This window comes from Aspergillus chevalieri, chromosome 4 (genome assembly GCF_016861735.1).
Source record: "Aspergillus chevalieri M1 DNA, chromosome 4, nearly complete sequence".
Taxonomy (NCBI): domain Eukaryota; kingdom Fungi; phylum Ascomycota; class Eurotiomycetes; order Eurotiales; family Aspergillaceae; genus Aspergillus; species Aspergillus chevalieri.
This window is the reverse complement of record NC_057365.1, coordinates 1,784,056-1,811,780: the sequence shown is the minus strand read 5'-3', so window position 1 is coordinate 1,811,780 and position 27,725 is coordinate 1,784,056. Positions and strand designations below refer to the sequence as shown.

Here is a 27,725-nt window from a genome sequence, read left to right as displayed (position 1 = left end):
CCGGGACTGTCTGGGTATAGTTGTGTAAGTACTATTGCTTCAAACTTTCGGATGTAATCCGGAGTCGGATCCGACGAAGCCGTGGTAGACAGCCACAACCATAGGCCTTTCCAGCGCCGTGTACAAATCAGAGCACAGCGGACGGACTCGGCCAACGAAAACACTCGGGCCCTCTGCAGGAGAACGAGTCTGGTATGTGTCTGTGTTTTCTGGGTGAAGTGTACCTGCATGACATGCATGAAGTAAATTAAGAAAAAGCGGACGCACAGAGCACAAATAGATTGGTCACCCCAGAACGAATATTCACGACGAAAGTGAACGCACAATAGCGGACGATTTCCATCTAATAAGCTCACGCGCGTTAGGCGCTGGCACTGCATTATGCATTATTTATTGCTGTAGTATTATATAGACCTGAATGTCCAGAGCTGCCTATACCTCGACGTCGTCTTCCAAGCTCAATATTCCCATCGCCCAATGAAGGCGATTTGATTTGCTCACGGTAACAAACCGTCTCTCTGTGTTGTGGTATGGGCCTCGCTGAGGCGATGGGCCCGTTGTGGGCTGCCATCTCGCCTCACCTGTAGGTTGATATGGAGGGCCTCTCCCCTGTGTCGCAGCAACGACCCAAGATCTCTCGCATCCACTGGCAATGGAATCGGATGACTTCCAGCCTGTTAGGCGGGATACATTACGCAGATTGACAACTGTCCATTCGCGTTGACCGGGATCAGTATACTGTACCGCGGAGAAGAAAATCGGGACGGTCATTTCCGTCATGTAACACCCTTGAGTCGGGCTTAACTTGTCTGGTCCAATGTTGAGCAACTGTGGATCGTAGACACTTGCTGCGATTTTCCCAATGGTCTGTGCATATGCGGCCGTAGCTGGAGCTGCAACACCGGCAGCTACCATCATGGCAGGTGGCATTGACGGATGTAACCGAAGAAGCAGAATTCGCCCAGTGTAGTAAAAGCCCCATAAGACCGCAATTGGTTTTGTGCGGTATTGTAGAGCTCGTCCAAAGGGAGTGAGAGTTGGCGGAGTCCTATCAGGTAAAGGCATGAAATCGTGGCCAAGAGCATGAGCAAATGCGTCAAATGCTGCTAGTATACGCTCCCACTCATCTTCCGCATCGTCGTATGTTATATCTTCACCACCATCATCATCATCCTGGTCTGGCGAGCTCGTTGGGTGCGGGGCATTGTCCTGAAAAGCAAGAGGTAACTGCACAGGCCCGCGCGGAGGGACCATGCCATACATGGGAGGACTTCCTTCCTTCGAAGGTGAGGAGTTATTTCCAGATGACGGGGAGCAATGAGGTCCTTGATTATCCTGAGCAGGGCCTGGCGGTCCACGAGGTGGTGGTCTTCGCATGCTAGAGCCGCCGCCGGCAAACCGGGCCATGAACTTGAAAAGGCCAGGGTTTGGCTTCCACTCTATTCCAGACATCTTTGCCGCCTTGAGCTTTCTCCTTCGATCACGGTAACCAAAGTCCGTTAACCGACCGAGTAAGAGCCACAGGTGATCTGCTGATCCATATACGGCATCTAGGCGTCCCATGGCTGCACGTGGTGGGCATTGTGCCCATCGATAATACGGCATACTAGAATTGGATAGTTAGCATCTAGATATAAGTTAAACTGTCAGGCTGTATAGCTACTGACAAAAGTTGGTTGCCACTGATAATACTCTGAATGGTATCCTGCTTACAATACCACCAGTAGAGGTCACATTGAATTCGGAAGTTTTCAATATCCCTCTGAGTGAAGTGCTTCTGGTATGGTTGACTCAAACCATTTTCGATCTGTCCATATTCATCGTATTTGATTGCTCGGCCGAAGATTGTCCCGATAAAATCCTGATCAATGGATGCTTCTTTCTCAGCAAATGGGTCATCTCCAGAAACAGCATGCGGGTTATTCGCAGGCCACCAATCTGCTTGGACTACATTGCCTCGCATTCGACGTCGATAGGCTCGAAGGTCACGCGCGAGGCCGGCATAGTCAATTTCACGGACTAACTGGGCTGAACCTGCGACATGACTATTCCACTTCGTGTGATCAGCGGCCACAACCTCATAGTATCCGAGGAGCAGCGTGGCAGCCAAGGTACCACACTGTTGGCGTCGCGTGGGAAGGCCTACTGCACTGCCCACTCTTTTTAATGCATAATGGTAATGTTTCAGCGAGACTGTCTGTGGTGCTTGTTGCAAGAAGGATATATGCAAGCTGCTGATAGCCAGCATGGCTTGGAGCAATGCCTGATGCTCCAAAGCCTGGAAAGGTAATGTGTATGTCCACAAGCCTTGCTGGGCCGCAGGGACAGAGTCTCCTAAAGGAATTGGGGAATCCACCGGATGTCGTTCAAAGATGGAAAGGAATGGGCCAATGGAATGAATAAAATGAACAAAGATTTTTGCCGCCTTTGGGTCATTCAGTGGGGTTGAATCCAACGTCGGACGATAGGAAGCTAAGACGTTCGGCTCGTTCAAATGACTGGTAAGAGACCCGAGTTGAAGCTCACTACGGTTTGTCGTTGTCATACTGGCATCTCGCCATGTCTCATCCATAGACGATCCATCAACGGTAGGGTGATAAAGTTCATCACCATAGTTGCCAGGGAATGAAGCTCTAATGACAGGCCACGGTGAATTATACGCGTGAGGATAATAAGACGAATATTGCTCTCGATTACGATCGATATTCGGATTCCAAAACTGAGGCTCAAGCGGCTAATTGCAAGCTTAGTATATAAAGCAAGTAAATTTCGTTGAAGAATAGAAATGCCATCATACCTGTGATACGGGAGCAGTGAGAGGCAGATAGCCTGCAGTATATGCCGGCCCACGAAGCAGTTCTGTTGGTACAGATTGAGTACTATCAACTTGGCCAGTTGGATGACGCGCAAGGCTCTGTGTCGGGAGTCCCAAGTTTGAAGCGCTTTCAGACGAGCTATATGAATCGCTACTCCAAGATGCTGGCTGGCGAGATACTTGTGCCAATGTAGGAATGGGGTTGAAGGCAGGATGAGTCGGATTCGGTGCCTCGTGCGACACATGCGATATCTGATCTGGCAAATACTGCAATGGAGCCGTGCTGGTTCCATCACTTCGGACAGCCAGATTATCTGTTATTCTCATAACAGGAAACTGCCTCGCTGGGGCATTGATCAGTCCTGACGGTGCCTGTCCTTGATGAGAAAAGCGGCGTTCATATCCGCCAGGAAACGAGACCTGTGCATTATCAAATGCGCCAGTGATCCCGATCGGGTCTTTGAAAACAACGCGCTGAGCATAGCCCTTGCATTCTCGCTTTGACTTGATACAGTTGTGGCAGATAGGCTTCTCCTCGCCACATTTGATGCGACGTTGTCGGCATGCTATGTCAGAAGTCAGTGACGGATGCTCCCACGCTCAATTGGGGCTATCTACATACTCAAGCATCCCGTTTTCGTGCGCCGTTTGATCACTCTATTGGGAGGCGCATTTTTCGTCATAGATTGGCCGTCTGTAGCCTGTGACTGCTCTCCAGATGGAGCAGCATCCGTCTTATCAGGAGGGTCATTCTCCGTAGCTGGCTTTCTCATGACAGTATACTATCCACATCTGACTGCGCACGAAACAATCCCATAGCCGCTATGGAACTCAGTTGAAATCGCGCATGTCAAAAGCCTGGAGACAGCCAAGCAAAACGACGATCGTCAAAAAAGTAGCCCGTTTACCCGAATGATCAGCCTGAGGCTTTCGCGTAGGAATTATTTTTCTTGGCAAAAAAGATATCCAGATGGCTGGCGACACTAGTTGACAATGCAGTCCCTGTCTCCATCCACCAGCAACGGTGGGAGCAGAATCACCCAGAAATTAAATCCGGGGACTAGAACCAAAGCCGTATGATGTCACGTGCCATTGATATGGGGCGGAAGCCGCAAAGTGCCGCAAATTGGGTTACCGCCTATTCCACCGCCCAAATTTTTTCTGTGCCGTTGATAGACTGTTTCTTTCCTTGGGGGAGCTGTGATTTTGGAAAAAAGCAAACAGAAGGATCAATTCTCAAGGACGCATTCTGCGCAGCACTTCACCATGTTCGCCGTTCCAGGGTGGTCCGTCTCGAACGACGCTCTGAAGACTCAATCTGAGCAGCCTCAGCCCAAGTCCGATGACAAGTCCAACAACAAGCGCAAGCGAGGAAACGACAATGTCACCAAGAAAAATGTTGATGCAATGTACCGTCAGCATATTGAAGGTCATAAGAGCACTCCTGTGAACAAGAGGGCCGATAGGCAGAACAAGAAGCAGGAACAGAAGTTGCAGATTGGAGATGTTTCGAATGCGCAGAAGCAGCAAGGAAAGGACAAGAAGGGTCCTAATGGAAACAAGGAGAAGAAGCCACAGCAACAAAGTGGCGAGGTTGAAGCAAAGGGGTCAGACGGAAACGAGGGAACCAGGCCAAGCAAGAAACAAAAGAAGAACAACAAGAACAACAAGGCCGAGCAACCCCAAGAAGATACCGACAAGAAGGCCACTTCGAATGAAACTCCCGCAGCGACTGAAACCTTGCCCGTGGCACCGCCGGTGACGGAAGCGAAACTTACACCTCTCCAGCAAGCTATGCGGCAAAAGTTGATCTCCTCGCGCTTCCGCCATCTAAACGAGACCCTTTACACGACCCCGTCTGCTCAAGCCCTGGAACTCTTTTCCTCGAACCCCGAACTCTTCAACGAATATCACGCCGGATTCTCTCGCCAGGTGCAGGAATCCTGGCCGTCTAACCCGGTCGATGGGTACATCAAGTCAATCCGGGCCAGAGGGGGCATCTCTGACAAGAGAGGGAAATTCGACAAAAAACGGGCCCAACAAGGCTCCCCTCTTCCCCGCCGTCCAAATGGAATTAGCACAATTGCTGACATGGGTTGTGGTGATGCCCAGCTCGCCCGCTCGCTTATCCCGTCGGCGGACAAGCTCAAGCTCAAGTTCCTGAGTTACGATTTGCACAACGCCAACGAACACATTACCAAAGCGGATATTAGCAACCTACCTGTCAAGGATGGCTCAGTCGATATTGCCATTTTCTGTCTGAGTTTAATGGGAACCAACTGGGTATCTTTCGTTGAAGAGGCATGGAGAGTGTTGCGCAGTGACGGCAAGGGTGAATGCTGGGTGAGTGAGGTCAAGAGCCGTTTCGGAAAGGTAGTCCGCAAGAAGGGTTCGATTGGCACAAAGAAGCCACTCAGTAAGACCGAGAAGAAGAAGCTCAAGAAGAAGCAAGCCGATGCGGAGGAGGCCGGCTCGGATTTGGATGATGCAGAAGTCTACGCTGAAGATGCCCGTCCAACCGACAATGACGAGACCGATATCTCCTCGTTTATCGAAGTGTTCCGGACGCGAGGATTTGTTCTTAAGCCCGAATCCGTGGACAAGTCGAACAAAATGTTCGTTAAGATGGAGTTTGTGAAGCAAGGCGCTGCGCCTACCAAGGGCAAACATGCATCTGTCACTGGTGCCGGTGCCGGTGCCGGTGCCGGAAAGAAGAAATTCATTGAGAAGCCGCAAGAGCTGGACTTGTCTCCTGAAGAGGAGGCGAGCACCCTTAAACCCTGTGTCTATAAAATTCGGTAGCCTTTGAAACCATTTGTACATAGACAGGCCCCGTAGTAGTTGAACCTGGGCCAAGAAAAGCAATTTATGTGAAGATTCATAGCATTAGAACCATCATTATCCTTTTCTATTTCATCCATTGTAAAGGTGACAAATTGTACCATGCTTGACGTAGATCATTTCCACTTCTCAAACAGCCATGCAGTCATTCGTAGTTTATTGATTGCTGTCCAATTGCGCCACAGCCTTGCCCATATCTTCATCATTGTAGATACGGAATCCCTGGTCCTTTGTGACACTAGCGAGCTGAACGTTCTTTGCATCCAGCTTCTCTTCCATAACCTGCTTCAAGGTCTTCAAGACCAAAGTCTCAGCCTCCGGCAGTGTCAAAGAACGGTGGTATTCGTTCTGCAACTCCGCCTGCGCACCCTCGCTTCCGGAACCGATGGCCTTAGCATCGTATTTGTAGAATGTACCCGATGGCTCGGCGTGATATCTAGGAAGATCGCATATTAGCATGGTCTTCATGTCTTGTGGCAAGCGATATGAACCGGGATATACGTACAGCTGTGGCCCATCCTCATCGTAACCGGCAATTAACAAAGCAACACCAAAGGGTCTACTCATCACAGATTCCTCATCATCACCAGTCTCTCCGAACCGGAGGGCGAGATCACAAATGGCCTGGGTGCAGCTCTCTACCCGCAGAGGCTCGGCGTAGTGGAAGGCGTGGTTCTGGCTTTCAACGCGGGCGTGCTCAACCAAGTTCCGGGCATCTGCCTGCAAACCGGACATAGCGCAACCAATATGCTGGTCTATCATAACAATCTTTTCGACGGACGATGCCTCGAGCAGAGTGGATGTGACCCGCTTCTCAACACCCAAGATAACGCCCTCCGATGTTGCGACCTGATGGCAATATCAGAATATATCCTTCACACTACACCAACAAAACCAAGCATCCGCGGCCTTTTGGTCTTATAAATTTTTCTGGATGAAGATTGGAACATACACCGATTGCTGTCGAACCAAGTTTGATAGCTTCGAGAGAGTATTCGACCTGGAATAAACGGCCTTCCGGAGAGAAGGTGCTGTGGTGAAAACATTATCAGAATTTGAGCTGGAAGGTTAACGAGGTCTAGAATGGTCCGTACTTGATTCCACGGTCTATTGGAGGGTAAGCATGTTAAATTAGATTGACCACATTTGTTGGCGGGGAGAAGATGTCACATCAACCTACCATATTCTGATCGCGCGATGAACATGTTGGCGTGTCTGAAAGGATATAGAAGTGACCAATAGATAAATAAAGAAGAGAGGAGAAATAGAGATGATAAGATGGCAGGTAGAGGAGGTTAGAAAGCGAAGGTGGGAGCTGTTCGGGGAAGCTCGACGTGAAGCTCTCCAGGTCGGTCTGCGCCTACGCAAGCGGATGCCTTGATGCCTTGTGTCCGGTTTCTGCCTGAGATAACCAAGGCATCAACAAGAGCTAACTACTTTCCGTTATTGCCCTGACTGAAGATGGACGATACTGTCGCCCGACGTGTCGCGGTTGGTTTTAATTACTGCTACGCACTTCATTTTTCTCAATTTCGCCTCCCATTACCCGAATCAATTCCTTGCATGTTACTATTTCATGCTGCATAAATCACCACCCTACTCTCCCTTCCGTCTCGCGGGATCATGTCCGTCAATGACCGTCGCGCCGCCAGCTACATGAGCGTACCGCGACCCCGCGTCCCCTCGAATCGCAACAGTGACCCTGAGAAAGTTTCTGCGCTACGAAGTGGAATACTTCCTTTACAAATGGATAATAATATGGAGCACATGCGCGGCAGCTCAGTTAGCCTTAAGAACAAGATGCCGCGGGATCAGGCCACTACCAGCGAAAAGCGCGCTGAGCGATCCGCCGTCAGAGAAAAAGCTCGAAGTCGAACGAGAAATTCAGTACAGGATTCTGGCAATGCGGGGAATCGGGGCAACCTCGAGAGAAGTCGATCAAAGAGGGCCAGTAGTCCCAATGTGCGGAAGAAAGAGAAGGAGCTCGCGGAGGGTCAGTCACAAAATAATCCCCGAGCCCTTTTATTCTACGGCCATTGGATCTGTTGGCAATGCTGACTTGAACTGTTTTGATTGTATAGTGCCATGGAATCCGCAAGCGTCATTAATACCTCATTCTACTGCGCCATTAGCATCTCGTGTATCCGTTCCTCCTCTGGCTTCAACATTACCGCAATCGCTGCAACCCAAATCCCTTCGCGAGCTCTCCGCAGATGAACAGGAACGCGCGATCCTCGAGGATCTTTTGTTTGTCTTTATGGGCTTTGAAGGGCAATATATTCACTACCATACCCCTTACGACCCGTCCGTCGAAATGGACCGCCTGACCGGCCCCGCGTTTCAATTAGCATCAGGGTTAGATCCGACGCTGAGAGACCTCACACTGTCTATGCTGAAGATGGCGACTCATTACACTGCGTTGGAGGCTTTCGTGGAGGTACAAAGTCGCGCGGAGTATGGGGCGGTTAGCCATGCTATGTGCGCGGTCATCCGAAAACTGCTGAAAGATTATTTGATCCTCATCGCTCAGCTTGAGAACCAGCTGTTGAACAATCCCAATTTCACTTTACACGTCCTTCATATACACACGATGCCGACGGCCCAATGTCTGGCTCAGCTATACTCGCTTGGTCAAGAACTTCTTCGACGTAACGGACTGCTGGACCAAGACCTCGACGAATCGATCGATGACTTTGACGATGTGGATAACATTCTCGAACAACTCAAAGAGGGAGGGGACCTTGTCCCTGGCGCTATGTCTAGCAAGAAGATCTGCAAAGGGGGCAATGTTCTTCGGCTGTTGACTGAGCGGTTGGCAACACTTTCAGGAGACCCGACTGCCAAGACACTCTTGGAGACTCTACTCCGCGAGGCTAGTAGGCCATATATGACGATGCTTAACGAATGGCTGCACCATGGAGGAATCAAGGACCCCCATGCAGAGTTCCTTGTCAAAGAACAGAAATGGATCAAGCGGGAGAAGCTCGAGGAAGACTACACAGACGAATACTGGGAAAAGCGATACACAATACGCGAAAACGAAGTGCCGCCACAACTCGAAGGCGTCAAGGAGAAGGTCCTTTTGGCCGGAAAATACCTCAACGTTGTTCGCGAATGTGGTGGCGTCGACATCAGCAAAGCAGTCAAAGACGTCCCCAAGACACTTGATGATCCTCGGTTCCTGGAGAACGTCAATGGGGCGTATACCTACGCGAATGCGTCGTTGCTGAATCTCCTGTTGACGAAAAACTCGCTCACAACCCGTTTCCGTTCACTCAAGCATTACTTTTTCCTCGATCGCTCCGATTTTTTCTCATACTTTCTGGAATTGAGCGCGTCGGAATTGCGCAAGCCAGCGAAGAGTGTTAATGAAAGCAAACTGCAATCGCTTCTTGATTTGGTCCTGCGGCAGCCGGGTAGTATCGCAGCCCAGGATCCTTTCAAGGAAGATGTCAAGGTACGGATGAATAAGATTGGGCTCACGAAGTGGCTTATGCAGGTCGTGAGCGTCTCCGGTATTGATCAGGATAATCCCGAAGCGGCGATTGAAAAATATCAAGCGCCACCAACGCAAGGCACGGAAGACGACAAAGATATCGTTGGATACGATGCTCTTGAATTAGATTACTCAGTACCTTTCCCTTTATCTCTTGTCATCAGCCGCAAGACCGTCCTTCGATATCAACTTACATTCCGCCATCTGTTGTCTCTCCGCCACCTGGAGGACCTGTTGGTGACTTCTTGGCTAGACCAAAGCAAGGTTGTGAGCTGGCGGCACAAATCCTCAGATCGACGGTTAGAGCTCTGGAAGCGGCGAGCGTGGAACCTGCGCTCGAAAATGCTCGTATTTGTCCAGCAGCTTCTCTACTTCTGCACTTCTGAAGTCATTGAGCAGAATTGGCAGAATCTGATGGACAGAGTAAACGGCACGGATGCAGACGGCTCGGAAGTGACTGTCAACGGGACGAAGCAGGTGAACCGAACGGTCGATGAGTTAATGCAAGACCATGTCGATTTCTTGGACACATGTCTCAAGGAGTGCATGTTGACGCAGGCAAAGTTATTGAAGGTTAGTAGTACTGAATCCGCGCTTTTAGTGAGCAAGGCTTGCTGAATTTAACAAAGATACACTCCAAACTCATGACCTGTTGCACCATGTTCGCGTCTTGGACCGCAGCATCACTATCACGGGCATTGAATTCAGCAGACCCGGATTTATCTTCCAACCCGGATGCGAAAGGCTATGATCCCTCGCGGATCGGCAAGCTGGAGGATACGCTGAAAAGATACGAAGACCACTTCAATCGGCATCTGCGGATCCTCATGGACAGGTAAGTGTAGCATCACCCACACATGATATTCCATGTACGATTCTGACTGATGGGCTGCAGTCTGAACTATTTCGCTGCGACTGAGAGTGTTGTCCTCTTGAAGCTTGCCCATGCCTTGAGTTCGATTGGTAAAGACGATTGAACTGATACACGACCTGGCTCCTTGACACTATAACAGCTTATCGCGTTGGTATCCAACCATCCAGAGTACGGCCCGGAAGCACAGTCTAGGCGAGGTTGTTGCCTTCATCTATGCGTGGAAGCGTCAGCCAACAAATCCCGTTGTAAGATTCGTGACTTTTTCGACATTATCCACATGGCAAATGCACCCTTTACCCATATTGTTCGCCCAGCAACAGAGCGCATTCTCCTTCACGATATCATGACACGACACTCTTATTCTACCCTTCTGAAGGGATTCCTTGCGACAAGCTCCGGAGTCGAATGGCGGACGGCCTTTTTTTGAGTTCTTTGGGATTCGATTCGAGCAGGAGTTCTCTCTGTGCGGCGGCTTCGTCGGGAGGCAGTTCGTTAGGAGTCAAATCGGGAGCTTGAAAGCGAGGCAGGCACTGTTCTTTTGATTTATGAAGATACCCTGGCGCGGATTATTGACGAATTCATGTTCCATGTTCAGTTCTTCATGCGTGTAAATAGAACTCACGCGGAATTACGCATATCTGGCAATGAGTGTCGCTGCTACGCAACAAATATTGAGCAATAAGGATTCTCTTCCTGCGCCGAGATGGCTCGCAAATGGATGACAGTTGCTGAAGAGTATCTTCGCCTAATATGGCGTTGTCTCCTATGCACACAATAGTACTAGTACTAGTGGACGGACAATGAACGGAACTAGTAGCATCACAATTGCTTTAGCCAATACCAACTGAATCTACATCTGACTACGACCGTTACGCGGTGGAGACAATGGAAGTACGGAGTACTAATAACTGAAGATTTCATTCCGTAAGGATAGTTACAAGGCCCTACGATTATCCTTATCTTGCATCCATGACTCAAACAGCTCTACGCAAAAGTAGATGTTGATAAGCGAAGTGATGAAATGGCTGGCTGTCGAAGTCACTTGGAAGCACCAGCTGACCTGTTAGCAGCCGGCATTCCGCATCGTTTTCTTTTTCCGACGATTCCCATGATGAGTTGTCTGTCGTATGAGGGCGTCCAATGGGCCCAGGAGGTACTCCGTACATACTCCATAGAGACTATGGAGACTATGGAGAATTGGAGATGCCGAGTCCTCACCGACTAAGCCACCCAATGGGTCCATTACAGCTTTGCAGAAGACGAGAAAAAGTAAAATGACATACAATGCCTGGTTCTGCATGATAATCCCATTAATCCGACGTTAGATACTGCAGTTGAACTGCTTCCATAAACTGCCTGAATTTTGCGATTGCGTGGCAGAAGAAAATATCCAACGCTCGTTCTCAAAGGCCGATAAATTGAGCCCGGCCCACCTACCTGCTCCATATTTCATGTTCTCCGTATCTCGTTTAAACACTTTCGCCCCCTGATACAGAGAAAGCAAGGCCCGAAGAGAACATGCTGGCAGAGGGGCAAGAAATATCGTCATATCTTCAAATCCTCGGAAATATCGTGGGCCACACTAACGGGACTAACCGCCATCGTTAGCCTCCGAATATACTCTCGGTTCCCGAGAATGCGAACCATGGCTCTGGAATCGCTGCCAACCCTGCTTTTAGAGATATCCTTTTTGAACAGTGAGACCCGGCGGCTTGGATGCTGTCTTTCTCAATCGTGGCTGATTATACTGACACGCATGCGTGGATGTGCATGCATTGCGTCACAAGCGCTGCTGGCCGCCCATTCATGTTCAGTCCAACTCGGTTTTTAGACTAGGAACTTCCCGAGGGCCCAAACGTGCCAGTAACCGGTAGTGATAGGATAATTTAGCCCCTAAACACCTGCATGACCATGCATGTCGAGTCGTGTATTGACTATGTCCGTTATGTTTCGTCCATTTTTTCTGGACCCAAAGCATCGAACCGGAACTTTTATAATGACGAATGGGGAAAATGCACATGCAGCATGCGTGATTGCCGTAATCCTTCGGGTCTCCAAACAGAAAACGGCATTATCTGCGGAATTGCACCAACATAAATGACTATACTGGGCAGAAACCCAAATGGCTCCATGAAGGCACCAGTTATCTCATTATCGCTTGAACCCTGCGTGCATCGTTGACCGCTCGAACCCATTGAGAACTCGCTAAAGCGGGCTTGGCCCTTGAACAAAACAGCGGGATATCCACGACTGTTCGCCGTCGTAGTATGGATCGGAATCCATTGGATACGGGTCTTGGTTTCAAGCTGACAGAGCATAAGCGATAATGGAAGGAGCGGTGAGGCCGGGAAAGGGGACCATCCGTAACGAGCCTGCTGGGAAGCGAGATCATACTGTTTGTTCCTTGTCTCCTGCTGATCTTCAGCCCGCCTTCAAAGTCAACTTCTCCACCACAATTGAACACCAATGTCGTCATTTCGCTCTTCGGCGGTTTTGCCAATAGTGCAGAGTACTCCTAACAGATAGGAAGCGAATGCTTGGGTCGTTTCCCAATGGGTAAAGGGAAAGAATATTATAGACGCCTTGCAGTGCATCTACATAAGGACCCATACGATGGCCGATGTTGGAATGTCCCCTCATTCTGCTTCGATCTCACAGCCACTTCCATTTTGGGCACGCTGCTCATATTTGGGTGCTGTTTCTGTCTTCCGTTAGTCCAGAATTGTAGCTCGTTGTTTTCAGGTGTCTTCTTTGCGGCTCCTCTTGTGATTGGCTGAATTTTTCATTCGATCACAGTAGGACAACAAGGCCTGGCTATCCATAATTTGCTGAATACCCCTGTGAACCTGTGACCGTGCACATCCTTAGGGCTTGTGGCCATTGAGGTACCGCCGTTGGAGAAGACCAGGTTGCCTCGTATTAGACATGGTAGTGCGAGTTGAGTATCAATTCACTAGCACGTCTGAGATCCGACACTCTTAAATGGTCCTAAACCTCCAGGTCTGGATGGCGTGCTGATGAAAGATCAATCTAGCTTTGCCATTATTTGCCTTTCAAGCTTCGTAAGCTCAGTCACCAGCACCGTAAGGAATAATTATTCTTCGGCCATCCTTGCGTTTCAGAATCGTCGGCACCGGTGACCCTCCGGAACCCATCAACGGCCCCTCCTTTCCTTGTGATCTGGCTTGGGCATATGGACCCAAAGTCCGGACCTTATGCCGAGTTTAAAACAGGTAGATAATTGTTTTTTACCTCTTGAAAAATGAACGGTCATGTTTCTTTTGTTACCGCACGGCGCTGCTCAAGGAGTAATTACCATTTGTCGTATTTCGTCTTTCAGGAGGGGTGTTTTAGGCAATCGTCGCGAATGATTCGCTCTGTCCCTTGAAGCAAGCTTAGCCTTCGCAGCCCACGCCTCTGGGCTGAGCGGAGAGGGATCGTGCGGAATTTCCCACCGTCCGTACATTCTGGTACGAATACAGTGCCTCGCGTAGTAATCTTCCATGCCGTTTTCAAGAAGCACGCACCTTACATATACTGCTGACATCAAATGCCGAAGTATCTTTCATACCACGCCGATCGCTTTGGCTATAATTTGACTGTATACCAACCCACGAATTGTGACAATTAACGAACCGTATAACTCGTGACGATTCTCTCTTGCCGCCCCTGAACCGGTTTGCGAAGATTATACGTGCCGAGACAATCCTAGGTAGACAGAAGCCCAAGGAATTAGGATGACGTACCAGGCCTCACCTTAGCATTCGTACAAAACTACTGGACTGACTGACATTTTCTGCAAACATCAAGGAGCCCAGATTCGCAAACCGAATCCCTGGACCAGCAACTGTTGGAGACCATAACTGTCCAAGATCGCCAGTACCAAAAATATTCGATCGATCACCACATATCGTTTGTCCCTATTGATGATGTATGGCAGCAACTGGTCGATTATAGCTCTGAGCTAACAAGAGTCTGCTCGGCAGGAAGAAGAAGAGCGTCTCGAGATCCAACATCGCGTTTTCCAAAGGGTATTTGACGACCGACTCATTTTTCCGCCGGTCCCTCGGCCTCGAAGAGTGCTTGATTGTGGATACGGAGCGGGATCATGGGCTATCGAGGCTGCTTTGCGATATCCAGGATGCGAGGTGAGAGCCCGAAAAGCCTTTTGCTTCAAGCGCACTGACCGTCGCTCGTCAAAGGTAACTGGGGTGGATATATCATCGCACATGATTCCAGACGACATACCGGACAATCTGTGGTTACAGGTGCGTGTTCCGCGCACTGGTTCTTGAGGTTGTTCTGGTTCCAAGTGTCCTCTTCCGGGCATTGTAAGGTGTCGACTAGTTTGTCTGTACTTCCTGGAAGAGATCTGTCGTTCCCCTCGCTTGCTTCATCAGAGCTCCCCTTATTTGTTCTAAGGTTTTAAGCAGGGTCACTGCAAGAGATGGTACTGACCCTATCTTATGTAGGTCGACGATCTGAACCGTCCGTTCACTTTCCCTTCGAATTGGTTTGATCTTGTTCATTCGAGGCTCCTCGCTACCGGGCTCAACCGTTCCAGGTGGCAGTCATACTTTCAAGACATCAAAAGGTACGAGTTTTGCTTGAATAGCTACTGTCAGATCCCGTCAATTACCGCTTTCTAACATTACACGGTTCTTGTAGGGTTCTGAAACCAGGTGGCTGGGTACAGATAGTCGAGATATATTTCAACGTTCAATCCGATAACGGTTCGATTACCGAGGAACATGGCTTAAGACAATGGAGCGCGCGGTTCATGAGATCATTGGAAGACACCAAAGATCTCCGTGTGGGAACGCGCCTAAAAACGCTCATGATGGGAGCAGGGTTGGTGGATGTCGACGCGAGGATGATACCACTGCCACTCAGTGCATGGTCTGGTGGTAAGTGTGCTGTTTCCACTTCTTGCCATCGTCCATACCTTTCCTGAGACTGCTCCAGATCCACGAATGCGAGAAATTGGCTTGGCAAATCGAGACAACGTTCAGCGCTTATTTTCAGCATTGGCACATTATCCTTTGACACAACGGCAGCATATGCCTCAGGAGGAATTCCAAGCACTGGTGACCAAGGCCGCGCAAGAAGCCGACAATCCCAAAATCAAGGCTTATTTCCCCGTGTAGGTGATGGTCCACCCAGGAATCATTTTGAAACAATCATCTGACAGCCCAGATACGTTTGTATCGGACGAAAACCATAAGGACAAGAATTCTGGAAACAGACGTGTTGAATTCTGATCGGTGGATTCACCCGCTAAGCAGGTTCTCGCAGCACACGAGGGAGATTGCACGTTGGGCTTAACTAGCGGAGTCCCAGTGCCGTTATCATGATAGATATTTCTTCCTCGATTTCACGATTAAAGTAACGAATGAAACGAATGGTCAGTTTGGACTTTTCCTTTTCTCGACGTCTTATTCTCCTGTACCCGAGCCTTTTTGTCCATAGCAATAGTTATCACACAATCAAGCTGGTCAAGCAGTCCAATATGGCGCATTGCTGATATTTCCAACATGATATGGGCTGAATCGGGGCGTTTTACCCATGATCTACGGCCGGACGGGGAAGCACCACAAGGTCTTAGAATAGACTAGCTTCGGGGATCGGACGGCGTGTGGATCAAGCGAACAGCTGGCTAACACAGAGCAACAGTGCGGCAAATCGTAGCTCGAGGAATCTTGCAATCTCGGGAGGAGTCAAATAAGTTATTCGGATGCTAGAACAACAGGAAATTATCCAGAATCAGTCATAACCTCCAAGTACGAAGGCACAGAGTGGACAACGCACCTCTATGGTAGTAGGAGTGCACCATCAAGATTTCTCATCCTTCAGGATCGACCAAACAATGCGGATCGAAGTACTGCTAGCGGGGGCAAAATGGCCCTGGAGATGCTGCTGATGCCATCTGTGACAGGGGAGCTTGGACGAGAAGCTCTAGGGGAAAGCACGTCCGATCTTCATTAGATCGGGCTAATGATAACGACCAGAAAGTTGTCTCTGGAGCCTCAAAGGATACATCCTCGATGGACCACAATGTGAAAGACAGATAAAATCAAGCCAGAGACGAGAATGATGAAAAGCAAAGGAGAATTAAGTTGGGGAAGGGAGGGAAAGTCCAGCAGGGGCGAAGAGAGGCGCCGTCGCGGGTACGGAACCAAACTGCTGGGACATGCATACGAACACCAGTTGATGCCCAACCAGTAGTACTGCACTTCAGCATTGGCCACTGCAGTATAATGGCAATGGTTTATTTATCGCTCTTTGTCTAAGACTACCCATTTACGGCAAACGGTCATTGTTATACAACTCCCATGGACGGCGTCTTGTCTGGACCACGGTTAGCCCCCTAGTTGGCCCTCCTGTTCGCCTACTTCTCTCCAACGAAACTGAAGCAAAACAATCAAGACGAAACTACGCAAATTGGGCTTGGATTCGCTATTCGCTTAATCCTCGAGACTGATCATGTAAGACTTAAATAGAAGACCTCAAGTAGGCAACCGAGATGGGCGGGTATCAAGAGACCACCGGAATACAACCCTCGGTGCTCTCGTAGTCTGTCTCTCTCTGCTGACTGTAGAAAAGCAGCAAGTATAAAGAAGACATACAGGGATATCACCAAGTGTTGAGTGGCAAACACCCTATCTCGAGTTGGTTGCAAAGACCTCTGCCGGCACTCGGATTTCTCATATTTGGAACACTGAAGACAAGCAGTAGGCCTTTGATCACCAGCAAATAGCATGGAGAAAGCCAATACAGAGAACACGGACATTCTCTCCTCTCGACGTCCTCTATAGACGCGCTTGGGCGCTTACGGCGCAAGATTCAGGTATTTATGCCTTAAGGACTTATTTATGCCTGATTTCTAAGGCTACATATAACTAGTGGCCCAATCGGGTAAGCGGCCGCTCTGGGCGGGCAGAAAAAAAGTTGGAAATTGTCAGAAAACCATCAATTCCATTTGACTCCTTCCGTCAGTTGCAACACAGACCTCAAAATGCCGTCGACATATAAAAGAGAAAAGCCGTGGGATACGGACGATATCGACAAATGGACGGTGCGTCTACAGCAGAAAGATTTTTCCTGCTACCATATGTATTTTTTTTTTGCTAACCCGCAAATTTGCGACAACAGGAGCAACCATTTAAAGCCGATGACAACGTTGGTGGAAGCTTTGCAGAGGAATCATCTTTCGCTACACTTTTCCCCAAATACCGTGAAGTCTACTTGAAGGAAGCATGGCCCGTGGTCACGAGAGCATTGGAGAAGCTTGGGATCGCGTGCACTCTGGACTTGGTTGAGGGTAGCATGACTGTGAAGACGACCCGAAAGACTTTTGACCCAGCTGCGATTCTGAAGGCGCGTGACCTTATCAAGTTGCTTTCAAGAAGTGTGCCTGTGCAACAGGTCAGTGCCATTGCTTCCCTCGTGTGATTCGCTCAAGACTGACATCATCCGATCGCCAGGCCCTCAAAATCCTCGAAGACGGATGCGCATGCGACATCATCAAGATCCGCAGCCAAGTTCGCAACAAGGAACGATTCGTCAAGCGTCGTCAACGTATCCTGGGTCCGCAAGGATCTACCCTGAAAGCTCTCGAGCTCCTTACCGGCACCTACATCCTCGTCCAAGGAAACACCGTCTCCGTCATGGGCCCCTTCAAAGGATTGAAGGAGGTTCGTCGTATCGTTAATGACTGCATGGCCAACATCCACCCGATCTATCATATCAAAGAGCTTATGATCAAGCGTGAACTCGCCAAGGACCCCACGCTCGCCAATGAATCCTGGGACCGATTCCTACCCAACTTCAAGAAACGCACTCTCTCGAAGCGTCACCAGCCCCTCAAGGTCACCGACAAGTCCAAGAAGGTGTACACTCCGTTCCCTCCCGCGCCGGAGAAGAGCAAGGTGGATTTACAGATCGAATCGGGCGAGTACTTCTTGTCCAAGGAGGCCAAGGACCGCGCGCACAAGGAGGAAGTTATGGAGAAGCAGCGCCAGAAGCGCGAGGAGAAGATGAAGGAACGCGAAAAGGCTTTCATTGCACCCGAGGAGCAGGACGCCGCCGCGAAGAAGAAGGAGGAAAAGAAGGAGAAGAAAGAGAAGAAGAAGAGAAAGCGCGAGTCAGAAGCCGAGCCGGATGTCGAGAGCTCCGAGAAGAAGGAGAAGAAGAAGAAGAAGAGCAAGTCTGCAGAATATGCAGAGAATTGAATGATATAATTATGTTGTTCTTGAATGGTTTGTTTTTCTCGTGGCGCTTAGGCATAGCATGGGCTGGAGTTCTTTTCTACTCTTTCTATACGCTTGAAAACAAAAACTGTGGATTGAATCGTTTACAATGTTGATATTTATCTCAAATACCAGATAGACTGTCTTTTTCGGAAATATATCTATGGAGCACGTCCAGGAACCGTGAGCATGTGACATCCTTTGTGCCTATAACCATAACTGGACTGTTAATAGTACATTTGTAGAGCATTATAAGTCCTAGTAATACATACAAACATTCTAGCAAACAAAAATACAAACCCAATACATCGGAAGTTTCAAAACTGCCCTTTAGTCACAGCTTAGCCTGCCCACTCTCTATCGACAACCAACTCTGCGCATCAAGTTTCTCGTATTTCTTCCCATTCAGCCAGTACAGCTTATCGCCCTTGGTGTCAGCAGGATCCCATCCTTTCTTGATCAGATCACCTTTGGCTTGCTTGAAGGTAGCGCTGGTTGCGACTCTGGGGCACATGTTAGCAATCTTCGGGCATGCGATTGTGGGCGTAGATAGTGAACGTACTTCTCGACCAGTCGCACGAGGCGTGGGACAGCGTATGTTGGTACACCCTTTGTTCTGAGCTGATGGTGAAGGTCACTGATGAAGTCGTTCTCTGTGGCCGCGGATGCGTCTTGGAGTGTGACGCCTGCGGCGCCGGCTTGACCGTCGTACCTATGATTAGAGAAGGTTGGTTAGCCATTAGGTTTCGAGAAGAACAGCGTGCGACTTACCCATTCAGTCTCACGCCATAAACCACAGCGTCGTAGACACCCGGGATCGAACAGATGTGATCGCGAACCTCTCCTGCGCTGACGTTCTCGCCCTTCCACCGGAAAGTATCTCCCACTCGGTCCTGGAACTTCACCCACCCAGCGCTATCCCGGACAACCAAGTCCCCAGAGCGCTGGAACATATCTCCCTTCTCGAATACGTCGCGGAGCAGCTTCTTCTCCGTCGCTTCTTCATTATGAAGATACTCGATAAGCATACCGCGGTCTCTAACCCGTCCAATCGCCTCTCCTTCCTCTCCCAGCGCAGCTTTGACACAGAATCCAGTCTGCGGGTCCCGGTAGGGCATCTCAGTCTCGGGGTCGTATTTGACAATGAAGACTTCGTCCTCGAGGTATCGCTTGATAGCACCCGAGAACCCAATTTTTCCGGCACCCCAGGCGCCAACGCCCCAGTTGTCGAATCGGGCTACTCCTTCTGTGGAGCGGTAGAATTCTCGGATTTCGGGGACTGCGAAGCGCTGGCGGAAGGCTTCCCAGATGTCCTCTCGTAGACCATTTCCGACGGCTACAATGCACGAATGGCCCTTGTCATATGGCGACGGGGGTGTTGCTAGAAGATAGCGACAGAGTTCACCAATGTACAGGATTCTGGTGGCCCTTGAATCGTGTACATCCTTCCAGAACTGCGAGGCGGAGAATTTGCGGCGCAAACACAAGGTGGATGCATTGCCAACCGAGTAGCATAGGCCAGTGAAGAATGCAGTGCCGTGGAAGAGGGGAAGGGGGGAGTAAGTGCGCAGGGGGTAGTACTTGGAGGGATCGTCAACATCGACAGTCTGAGGGTTGGATGTGATCAATGACAGCATATTCCTGATGGCACAGGCCTTAGGCTTTCCTGTCGTGCCGGAGGTGTAAATGAGCGCAACGATATCTCTGGGAGACCGCTTAGCCACTGCAATCCCGGAGGACGAGTATTGTTGCAAGTCGGCCGGCGTGACGAGCTCAATTGGCCCGGGCGAGACCCCTTCGAAGGATGATAGGTTCAGCGCAAAATGAGGCAAGTCGGAGCATACGAACTGCGACAAGTCTGGAGTTGAGATGATTGATTTCGATTGGGAAACGGTGAGACAATGTATGAATGTGTCATCTGTTTGAGGCAGGACACATTAGTTCTTTCTGTTGGGTGATTTTCATGTTATCTCGATACATACCTCGCAGACTTGTGTTGATAAGCGCAGCCACGACGCCTAGCTTTGCGCACGCGTAGGAAGTGACAACCATCTCAGGAGAATTGGTCATAAACACGGCGACTACGTCGCCAGATTGGAGGCCCCTAGCATGAAGTAGAGCTGCCATTCGGTCGGCCACTGCACGTTTTCATCAGTATAGTCCATGCACAAGCAATTGCACAGGTATGCACTCACGATTCTTCAATTGGCAATAGGTCCAAGTCTTGTGTTCGAACCACAATGCCTCGCTTGAACCATGTCCGTCCACATCCACTGCACGCTCCAACATTCTGTAAATTGTTGTCGAGTCTCCCAAGTTGGCAATGCGTTGTTCCAATCTCTTCATCCAGGAACGATCGTTCTTTATTGATGATATATCTGTAGAAACTCCGAATTTTGCATCGAGATAGGCCCCTGCTGTCACCGCAAGGGCCGATGCCATCGCCATTGATGGCGCGCTGATATTGGAGAGGATATCCATGAGTTCCGTTGGCGACACTATGCGATACTAGTTAGCTGGTATAGATGATAAGAGTACTTCGAGTCGTTGCGTGTAATCGCTTCTGTGGCAATGTTCTGGTTTGGCTCAGGCAAAGGTAGCCTTTGCGTCCTCAGAAGGTATACCAGTCCACGCAGTTGGTAATATCTTGAAGTTATATCTGGTCAGATTGATAGACCTTCAAACCGGAGTCTGAAGGCGGGGACTGCTAGCTGCGCGATTTGCCGGCCCCTGCGCCAGTTGGAATACGCATAGGGTACTCCGTACTGTACTTTCGTAATGCCCCCAGGCCTCGTTTCCCCGGTTAGTCTCTTTGCCGTGGACCTCGATCCAAACTAGCAGTTCGAGACGACGGCTCCTCCATACCCCGGGTTTAGCAATAAGACATAATGACGTGCTGCGTACCATAGGCGCAACAGCATGGCCAATACGAAGACCAGCTTCCTTCTCCATTCTGCCCCCATACTGTATGGGGTCCGTATCAAGACACTCTGATTCTTGATGCCTTTCTTATCGTCTATAGCCGTTAATCTCCACCGAATTGTATCTTGTCATCGGAATACATGCTATCAAGCCTCTGCCGACCAATAATCGTCGCTGGATCCTCAACGCCGAGAACCGAGGCGCCCTTTGTGACGGTATGATACACGATCTTGTAATTATGGACGGCATTGTATATCGGTTCTCGCAAGAGGCAAGAGGAGGAAAAGGCATCGCTTATGAGAGCCTGCGAATTGCTAGTTTCCTTGGTATCATTATTTCCGCTATTATCATGTGCCTGGTTTTGGCGATCATTGGGCGTGGCGAGTCACTGTACCCCGGAGTAAAAGTGACCTTCGGTTCGGCTCAATATCTGGAGTCCCAGATGCCGCGGTCCGTACGGGCTAATATGGATAATGCCCCGGATCCCGTAGTACAAAATACTGGCTTGGGGGATTGTGTTGCTTCTTGACACTCTTTAAGTGCTCTGTTACTCTTATTCTACGCTCTTATTCAAGAAAGACGGTTATCAATTGCGACCATGTCTTCGCCACAGCAACGTTTGTCTTCTATCACAAACCAGGTGTCTGGCAGTGTCGCGGCCAGACAACAACTCCTGTCCAAGAACCCTGATGATGTGGTAGGTAAACGCCGATATGGTGATTTTCACTTAAGGCTTGAACTAATTAATTGCTAAAAGGTCATCACATACGCTGCGCGCACTCCTCTCACCAAGGCCCGGAAGGGTGGATTGAAGGACACCTCTATTGACGACCTGCTCATTTCGCTTCTGACGGTATGCTTTGACTAATGCCTTATTATGGTCAGCGCCACATCTGACAATCTAGACCATCCGCGAAAAATCGAACCTCGACCCCAACCTCGTGGAGGATGTCTGCGTCGGCAACGTCCTCGCTCCTGGCTCTGCCTATGTCGCCCGTTCCGCCGTTCTCGCCGCAGGATACCCCGTAACAGCTGCTGCATCCATTGCGAACCGATTCTGCTCATCCGGTTTGCTCGCAGTTCAGAACATCGCCAACCAGATCATCGCTGGCTCGATTGACGTTGGTATTGCGGTGGGCGCCGAGAGCATGAGCACCACCCCCGATGGTGGTGCACCAGAGATGTCGGATAAGATCCTGTCGCACCCGATTGCCTCGCAGAACCAGCAGCCCATGGGTCAGACCTCGGAGAACGTCGCCGCTCAGTTCAACATCCCCCGCGAAGCGCATGACCAGTTTGCCGCCAAGAGCTTCCAGAAGGCCGAACACGCGCAGAAGTCCGGCTGGACGACCGACGAGATCGTTCCTGTCCAGACCAAAGTTAAGGACCCCAAGACCGGTGAAGTCAAGGACGTGGTTGTCAACCGGGATGACGGTATTCGCTATGGCACTACTCCGGAGTCGCTGAGCAAGGTTCGCTCCGCGTTTCCTCAGTGGAAGCCTAGTGCTACGACAGGTGGAAATGCCAGTCAGATCACCGATGGTGCAGCTGGTCTTCTCCTCATGAAGAGATCGCGCGCGCAGGCTCTGGGACAGCCCATGGTGGCCAAGTTCTGCGGAGCTACCGTTGCAGGTCTCGAGCCCCGTATCATGGGCATCGGGCCATCCCTCGCTATTCCCAAGATTCTCTCCAAGTTCAACCTGAGCAAGGAAGACATTGATGTCTTTGAGATCAACGAGGCTTTTGCTTCTATGGTAAGATAGTTTCGGACCTGAAAACCTCTAGCAAATGGCTAATGTAACCCAGGGTGTCTACTGTGTTAAAAAGCTCGGACTCGACCTCACCAAGGTGAACCCTCGTGGTGGTGCCATGTAAGTAATCGCTGGTTTTTATCGTATATGGCCGCGACTAACTGATAATTCAAGCGCCCTTGGTCACCCGCTGGGTTGCACTGGTGCACGCCAGGTTGTTACTGCTCTGTCTGAGTTGCGACGACAGGACAAGAGGGTCGCAGTGACTTCGATGTGTGTTGGCACAGGCATGGGTATGGCTGGTATCTTTGTTTCCGAGCACTAGGATTTATGCTGGTATAAAATTATGATTGTAATATATTAATGATGTACTTGTGGAATCTTTGCCTTGTGTTGTACTACAGTACTATGAAGATGTCCGATATCGCTACGGTGATAAGATCAGTGGGTCATTTCCGATATGTTACTTTGTTGTGCTGGATTGTAAAGTGTTCAAAGAGTCAGAAACACGAGCGAAACGGCAACCCAAAAAAAGAACACATCGAGTCAATCCTGCGATAATATGCCGTGGTCAGGCGCGTGGTACATCACGTGCGACCATCACCGCTTCTCCTCACCCGACGCAACGCAACAATCTCCAATGCACCTCTCTCTCCATCTTGCCATCGCTGAATCTTTTTTAACACAAAATTTTGAAATAGCCATCTACTCCAGACTTTGCGATTATTCCTTGGACTTTCATAACTCCGTGAAAGAAGGACAACGGCAGTTTGCCATCCCGCGACAATGAAGCTCTTATCAGCTACCGCTGCCTTGTTCGGCCTTCTCGCCCCCGTTTCCGCTGCTGGATCTCTCGCAGTTCGCGCTCCCGCGTTCTTTGACATCGCCCAGACCCCGATCAGGACTACTGCTGGTGCTCCCGTGAATGGAAACAACCCATTGACTTACTGCGCCGACCCGTCGACCTACAGTTTGGATATCCATTCGGTCGACTTGACGCCGAACCCCCCTCTGCCGTATGTTATCGATAGTCCTAAACGACACAAATGACTGTTCATAATCTAATATTTGTATTTAGTGGCCAAACTCTTACCATCGAGGCTGCGGGTACCTTGCACGAAAAAATCGAGAAAGGTGCTACCGTGCTCTTGGAGGTCAAGTATGGCCTTATCACCCTCATCAGGCAAACCGTCGATCTCTGCGAGCAAATCGAGAATGTCGACCTCCACTGCCCCTTGGAGAAGGGTGACATGGTTCTGAAGAAGCAGGTTGAGTTGCCTAAGCAGATCCCGCCGGTAAGTGGCTCTAAATCCCGATATTTACAACGACGCGAGCTAATGGGTCTAATTAGGGTAAATACTCTGTTCACGCCGATATCTACAACAACGACGGGAAGCAGGTTACCTGCCTCGAAGCCCAAAACATTGAATTCAAGTTCGGACGCTAAATTATACCCCCTCTTCACGGTCATGTCGAATACGGATTATTGTTGTCGCCTGCTTTGGTTAACGATGCCCTGATATTGGTGTTTTGTTTGCACTCATGATGCTTTTTTGCTTTTACCAGCGGTGTTGTCTGTTCTTTACGAGATCCCATAATGTGCCAGCAACCCCATGCACTTCCGTTTGCAGTACGGAATAGACGCCACTAGATGCTCATGGTGTTGTGACTTCTGGGCGTTTGACATTTTGCTAAAGCCTATCGCAATTAACTGCATGTTAGCTAGCTCTGCGCTTTGTACCAGCGTAATAACATTGCATATATTATGATCGCATGAATAGCTAATGGATAGTCGTATAATTGATATGTGCAGGCATTTCATTTGCAGGACGAGTTTGGGTATCACTTCTCCCTCTGCCCTTCGTTATACTGAATATGGTGATAATGTATTTGGCCCCCAAGCACCCGATAGCATAGATAGATCAACACCGGAAAGATGAAGCAACCAGAAAGCATAAAAGCACTACAATCTACTCTCCAAACAGCCGTCGCACCCGCTTCAGCACACTATCCTTTTCTGGGTCATATGGATGATCTTTACTCGGGATCTCAAGCACGGCGGGGAATGGGTCGGCGAACGAGTCGACACTGGTCCTGATGCGCTCCGCAATCTATAACATCCACTTTATCAGTACGCGACATTTATAGAGGTGGTAGCGAACGAGACGAACATGTTGGTTGATCAGAACGATGGCAATATCTTGTCTCTCCTTTGTGAAGTCGTTGAACGCTTTCTCGATCGTGGATGTCTCGGTCTTGGAGTCGACGACTAGGAAATTTCGTTGGGCGTCCGGGCCATCTGTAACGTGCTATTGTAGGGACAATACTAGGTTAGTATACATTTCTCTGATATCGGACCACTTCCCGTCTGCTTGTACTTACCCCGATGCCCGCAAGGAGAAGACCCGTTACGGAGCTGATAACGAACAAATTGTCAGTAAATAATCGGTACTCGATATCGCAGGTAGCATTACTCTTCATCACCGATGACCGCAAGGAATTGTCGGCCCTGTTATTCCAGTCAGTCCTCTTCTGGCTTCCGTGATATGGATGTTGTCCGTACCTGAGCCGTCATGATGGGAGAAGTGAAGGGAAGAACGTCGCAGCAAGCACCTCAAGCAGGATTCGGTTCACAAGATCCTCCTCAGACCCAGCATGTATAGAACGAAGTAACGAAGAAATAGATGCGCTCCAACTGCTATTCTCGACCAGACGTCGTCATTAACTAGCTGTCGGAGATCGGATTATGTAAGCCGATCTCCGGGCCGCCGCTTTCTGTGTTTACACCATCGCTACGGAAGAGTTATCTGCACCTTTTCCTAAAATTTTTCTGGGGCAGAACTCTAGCAACATTTCAAGCTCTGTGATTTCTCCTTGATTCAGCCGGGGAAGTGCATATAACGCTGGTCTTCTCAGCTGCCAGCTCAATATCCTCTCCAGCTTCCCCTTCGCATCGCATTCATCATGCCCCGGCTTGTCCGCCGCCGACCGTTGGGGGAGCGCATCAAGTCTTACTTGAATCCATTGGACTTTCTCTTGTGGCTGTCAGGAGAAATTGACGCGAATGACTGGGATCAGTTTGAGAAGGACTGGGCGCTGCTTGTCGGGGTAGCATTGAACGTGATCTTTCTGATTGCGAGAGCGAATAGCAGACCCAGTGGCAGCGAGGCCGTGGATGACGTCTTCGGTGACGATGGAGGAGTTCCCTGGCTGAGTTGGTTTGTATGCGTTTCAATGACTGATTGGGCGAAGCTTGCATGGCTAATGGAGTTGTTGCTTAGGCGTCCTTCGTCGTTCACCTACTGGCCGGTTTCTCCGGCTTTAACTCTTTCTATACCTTCTATCGCAAACGCCATTACCGCATGTTCGAAGCATCGATTGATCAAGCTCCTGCGACCCCTTCTGCTCAACGAGTGCGCGTGGATTCGACTCCCATGGCAGCCTCCCCGTTGCGATACTTTGCGAATGCGATTTCGGGATCAGCCGAGTCGAGAGCGCATCCCGATGCGGAGCGGGATGTCTGGGAGCTTGCAGTCTGGGATCCTTTGCCGATTTGCGTCCGGATGTTTTGCATGTTCAGCCCGGGCCATGTTTTGGTTTATTGGCTCTTCCTGCCTACCCAGGTGTCTGATCCTCGGCCCAGCGTTACTATCGTGACTACGTTGTTCTTGACGGTCTTGCTCTCTGTGCAGATGTCATTTCTCTCTTCGTCGTTTACCCAACAAGCAAAGGATTCAGCGCTGGTACACAAGGAAGTGCTCCGAGAGTACGACAACAAATACGTGCATCCTCGTACTCAGCCCTTAATGAGAGACGTTGCCACCCAGTTCTCTGAAGAGGAAGAGAAAGCCAATCGGGTTGATACGTTTACCCCGACATTCGTTATTCAGCGCGGGTTCAAAACCAGCCCCAATCCGAACTACGTTAGCCATGTCGACCCTGAAGGTGTCACTCCCAGACGTCCGTCTTTCACGACCCCGACCACATCCTATAAAACACCGAGTCACCTGCGTGATGCCTCACCCGTCGTCCGCCCCTCTGCCACTTCTATTCGACAACCGCAATTCAGGCCCGCCGCGACTAGCACCGGCGATGGAGGTAGTCTCGGTATTTATTCGCATGCCAACTCACCTCTCCGGAAAGCTACGTCAGTAAATCCTGAACGCCGCATCCAGAATAGCGGAGACTTCTTCTACAAAGAACGAGGAACTCCGCTGAAGAGATCATCGAGCCCACTGAAGAAGAGCATTGTACCTGGCGGTGCCAGTCTAGCAGGTCAATATAGTGCTCGTCGCGATACTGGCCGATTTTAGGCGAAGTAATTGATGTGGCTGGTGGAGTATTGGAGAAAGTGTTGCATGCCATGGGGTGTAGGTTGCATGATCCTTTTTGTCTTGTCATAGCATTGGGCGCGGCGTGGCGTTTGGGGCTTTTTGTTTCTCGAATCCTGTCTTTTTACCTGTGTTTCTGCTCTTCAAGGCAGCCACTTTGTTTATTATGGCCAGTTCTATATAACGTGTATTCTACACCTTCAAAGCAGGATGCTATTGCAAGCGCAACGGCCTATGCATTTCCCCGCCGAAATTTTTAGTTATAGTTAGGGTTTGGTTAGTTATACGTCGGGCTTAGTAATGACACCCAAACAGGAGATCGCACACCCTCCAACTACGCGGCCTAGTTATCACATCTATCGCATTCAGTATCCCAAGAGAAAGAATAGTATAATGTCTATGACTATGCCATATCAATTACGTGGCAGGTGCATGGGCATGTTCAC

General features: G+C 49.8%; 12 protein-coding genes across 12 annotated transcripts; 7 read left to right on the top strand and 5 right to left on the bottom strand.

Moving 5' to 3' along the window:
* Positions 1-432: 432 nt before the first annotated feature.
* On the bottom strand, positions 433-3,588 carry ACHE_40661S (putative C6 finger domain protein; the record flags this gene model as incomplete). Its single annotated transcript, XM_043278885.1, has 4 exons — positions 433-1,606; positions 1,668-2,734; positions 2,798-3,381; positions 3,438-3,588. 4 exons carry the CDS (start codon positions 3,586-3,588, stop codon positions 433-435), a joined length of 2,976 nt encoding a protein of 991 aa, XP_043136619.1.
* Positions 3,589-4,081: 493 nt separating this feature from the next.
* RRP8 (25S rRNA (adenine645-N1)-methyltransferase) lies at positions 4,082-5,617 on the top strand (the record flags this gene model as incomplete). Its single annotated transcript, XM_043278884.1, has 1 exon — positions 4,082-5,617. The coding sequence occupies one exon, from the start codon at positions 4,082-4,084 to the stop codon at positions 5,615-5,617; it is 1,536 nt and encodes a 511-aa protein (XP_043136618.1).
* Positions 5,618-5,812: 195 nt separating this feature from the next.
* On the bottom strand, positions 5,813-6,861 carry pup2 (proteasome core particle subunit alpha 5; the record flags this gene model as incomplete). Its single annotated transcript, XM_043278883.1, has 5 exons — positions 5,813-6,092; positions 6,162-6,505; positions 6,609-6,687; positions 6,751-6,763; positions 6,837-6,861. The coding sequence occupies 5 exons, from the start codon at positions 6,859-6,861 to the stop codon at positions 5,813-5,815; spliced, it is 741 nt and encodes a 246-aa protein (XP_043136617.1).
* Positions 6,862-7,279: 418 nt separating this feature from the next.
* Positions 7,280-10,129, top strand: ACHE_40658A (gamma-tubulin-complex subunit SPC97; the record flags this gene model as incomplete). Its single annotated transcript, XM_043278882.1, has 4 exons — positions 7,280-7,649; positions 7,738-9,725; positions 9,782-9,987; positions 10,048-10,129. The coding sequence occupies 4 exons, from the start codon at positions 7,280-7,282 to the stop codon at positions 10,127-10,129; spliced, it is 2,646 nt and encodes an 881-aa protein (XP_043136616.1).
* A 1,888-nt stretch (positions 10,130-12,017) lies between these two features.
* On the bottom strand, positions 12,018-12,344 carry ACHE_40657S (uncharacterized protein; the record flags this gene model as incomplete). The annotated part of the gene is made up of 1 exon (XM_043278881.1): positions 12,018-12,344. The coding sequence occupies one exon, from the start codon at positions 12,342-12,344 to the stop codon at positions 12,018-12,020; it is 327 nt and encodes a 108-aa protein (XP_043136615.1).
* Positions 12,345-13,763: 1,419 nt separating this feature from the next.
* Positions 13,764-15,173, top strand: ACHE_40656A (class I SAM-dependent methyltransferase; the record flags this gene model as incomplete). Its single annotated transcript, XM_043278880.1, has 6 exons — positions 13,764-13,768; positions 13,837-13,957; positions 14,013-14,294; positions 14,499-14,620; positions 14,695-14,933; positions 14,992-15,173. 6 exons carry the CDS (start codon positions 13,764-13,766, stop codon positions 15,171-15,173), a joined length of 951 nt encoding a protein of 316 aa, XP_043136614.1.
* A 1,868-nt stretch (positions 15,174-17,041) lies between these two features.
* KRR1 (KRR1 small subunit processome component) lies at positions 17,042-18,257 on the top strand (the record flags this gene model as incomplete). The annotated part of the gene is made up of 3 exons (XM_043278879.1): positions 17,042-17,101; positions 17,179-17,451; positions 17,511-18,257. 3 exons carry the CDS (start codon positions 17,042-17,044, stop codon positions 18,255-18,257), a joined length of 1,080 nt encoding a protein of 359 aa, XP_043136613.1.
* Positions 18,258-18,609: 352 nt separating this feature from the next.
* Positions 18,610-20,756, bottom strand: ACHE_40654S (putative bifunctional fatty acid transporter/acyl-CoA synthetase (FAT1); the record flags this gene model as incomplete). Its single annotated transcript, XM_043278878.1, has 5 exons — positions 18,610-18,778; positions 18,838-18,987; positions 19,047-20,193; positions 20,258-20,413; positions 20,471-20,756. The coding sequence occupies 5 exons, from the start codon at positions 20,754-20,756 to the stop codon at positions 18,610-18,612; spliced, it is 1,908 nt and encodes a 635-aa protein (XP_043136612.1).
* A 1,039-nt stretch (positions 20,757-21,795) lies between these two features.
* On the top strand, positions 21,796-23,273 carry ACHE_40653A (putative peroxisomal 3-ketoacyl-coA thiolase (Kat1); the record flags this gene model as incomplete). Its single annotated transcript, XM_043278877.1, has 5 exons — positions 21,796-21,894; positions 21,955-22,050; positions 22,103-22,951; positions 23,004-23,068; positions 23,123-23,273. 5 exons carry the CDS (start codon positions 21,796-21,798, stop codon positions 23,271-23,273), a joined length of 1,260 nt encoding a protein of 419 aa, XP_043136611.1.
* A 461-nt stretch (positions 23,274-23,734) lies between these two features.
* Positions 23,735-24,395, top strand: NPC2 (ML domain-containing protein; the record flags this gene model as incomplete). Its single annotated transcript, XM_043278875.1, has 3 exons — positions 23,735-23,964; positions 24,027-24,243; positions 24,300-24,395. The coding sequence occupies 3 exons, from the start codon at positions 23,735-23,737 to the stop codon at positions 24,393-24,395; spliced, it is 543 nt and encodes a 180-aa protein (XP_043136610.1).
* Positions 24,396-24,918: 523 nt separating this feature from the next.
* Positions 24,919-25,523, bottom strand: VMA7 (H(+)-transporting V1 sector ATPase subunit F; the record flags this gene model as incomplete). Its single annotated transcript, XM_043278874.1, has 5 exons — positions 24,919-25,059; positions 25,120-25,257; positions 25,331-25,364; positions 25,423-25,457; positions 25,512-25,523. 5 exons carry the CDS (start codon positions 25,521-25,523, stop codon positions 24,919-24,921), a joined length of 360 nt encoding a protein of 119 aa, XP_043136609.1.
* A 389-nt stretch (positions 25,524-25,912) lies between these two features.
* On the top strand, positions 25,913-27,261 carry ACHE_40650A (Nur1/Mug154 family protein; the record flags this gene model as incomplete). Its single annotated transcript, XM_043278873.1, has 2 exons — positions 25,913-26,170; positions 26,230-27,261. The coding sequence occupies 2 exons, from the start codon at positions 25,913-25,915 to the stop codon at positions 27,259-27,261; spliced, it is 1,290 nt and encodes a 429-aa protein (XP_043136608.1).
* Positions 27,262-27,725: the final 464 nt, after the last annotated feature.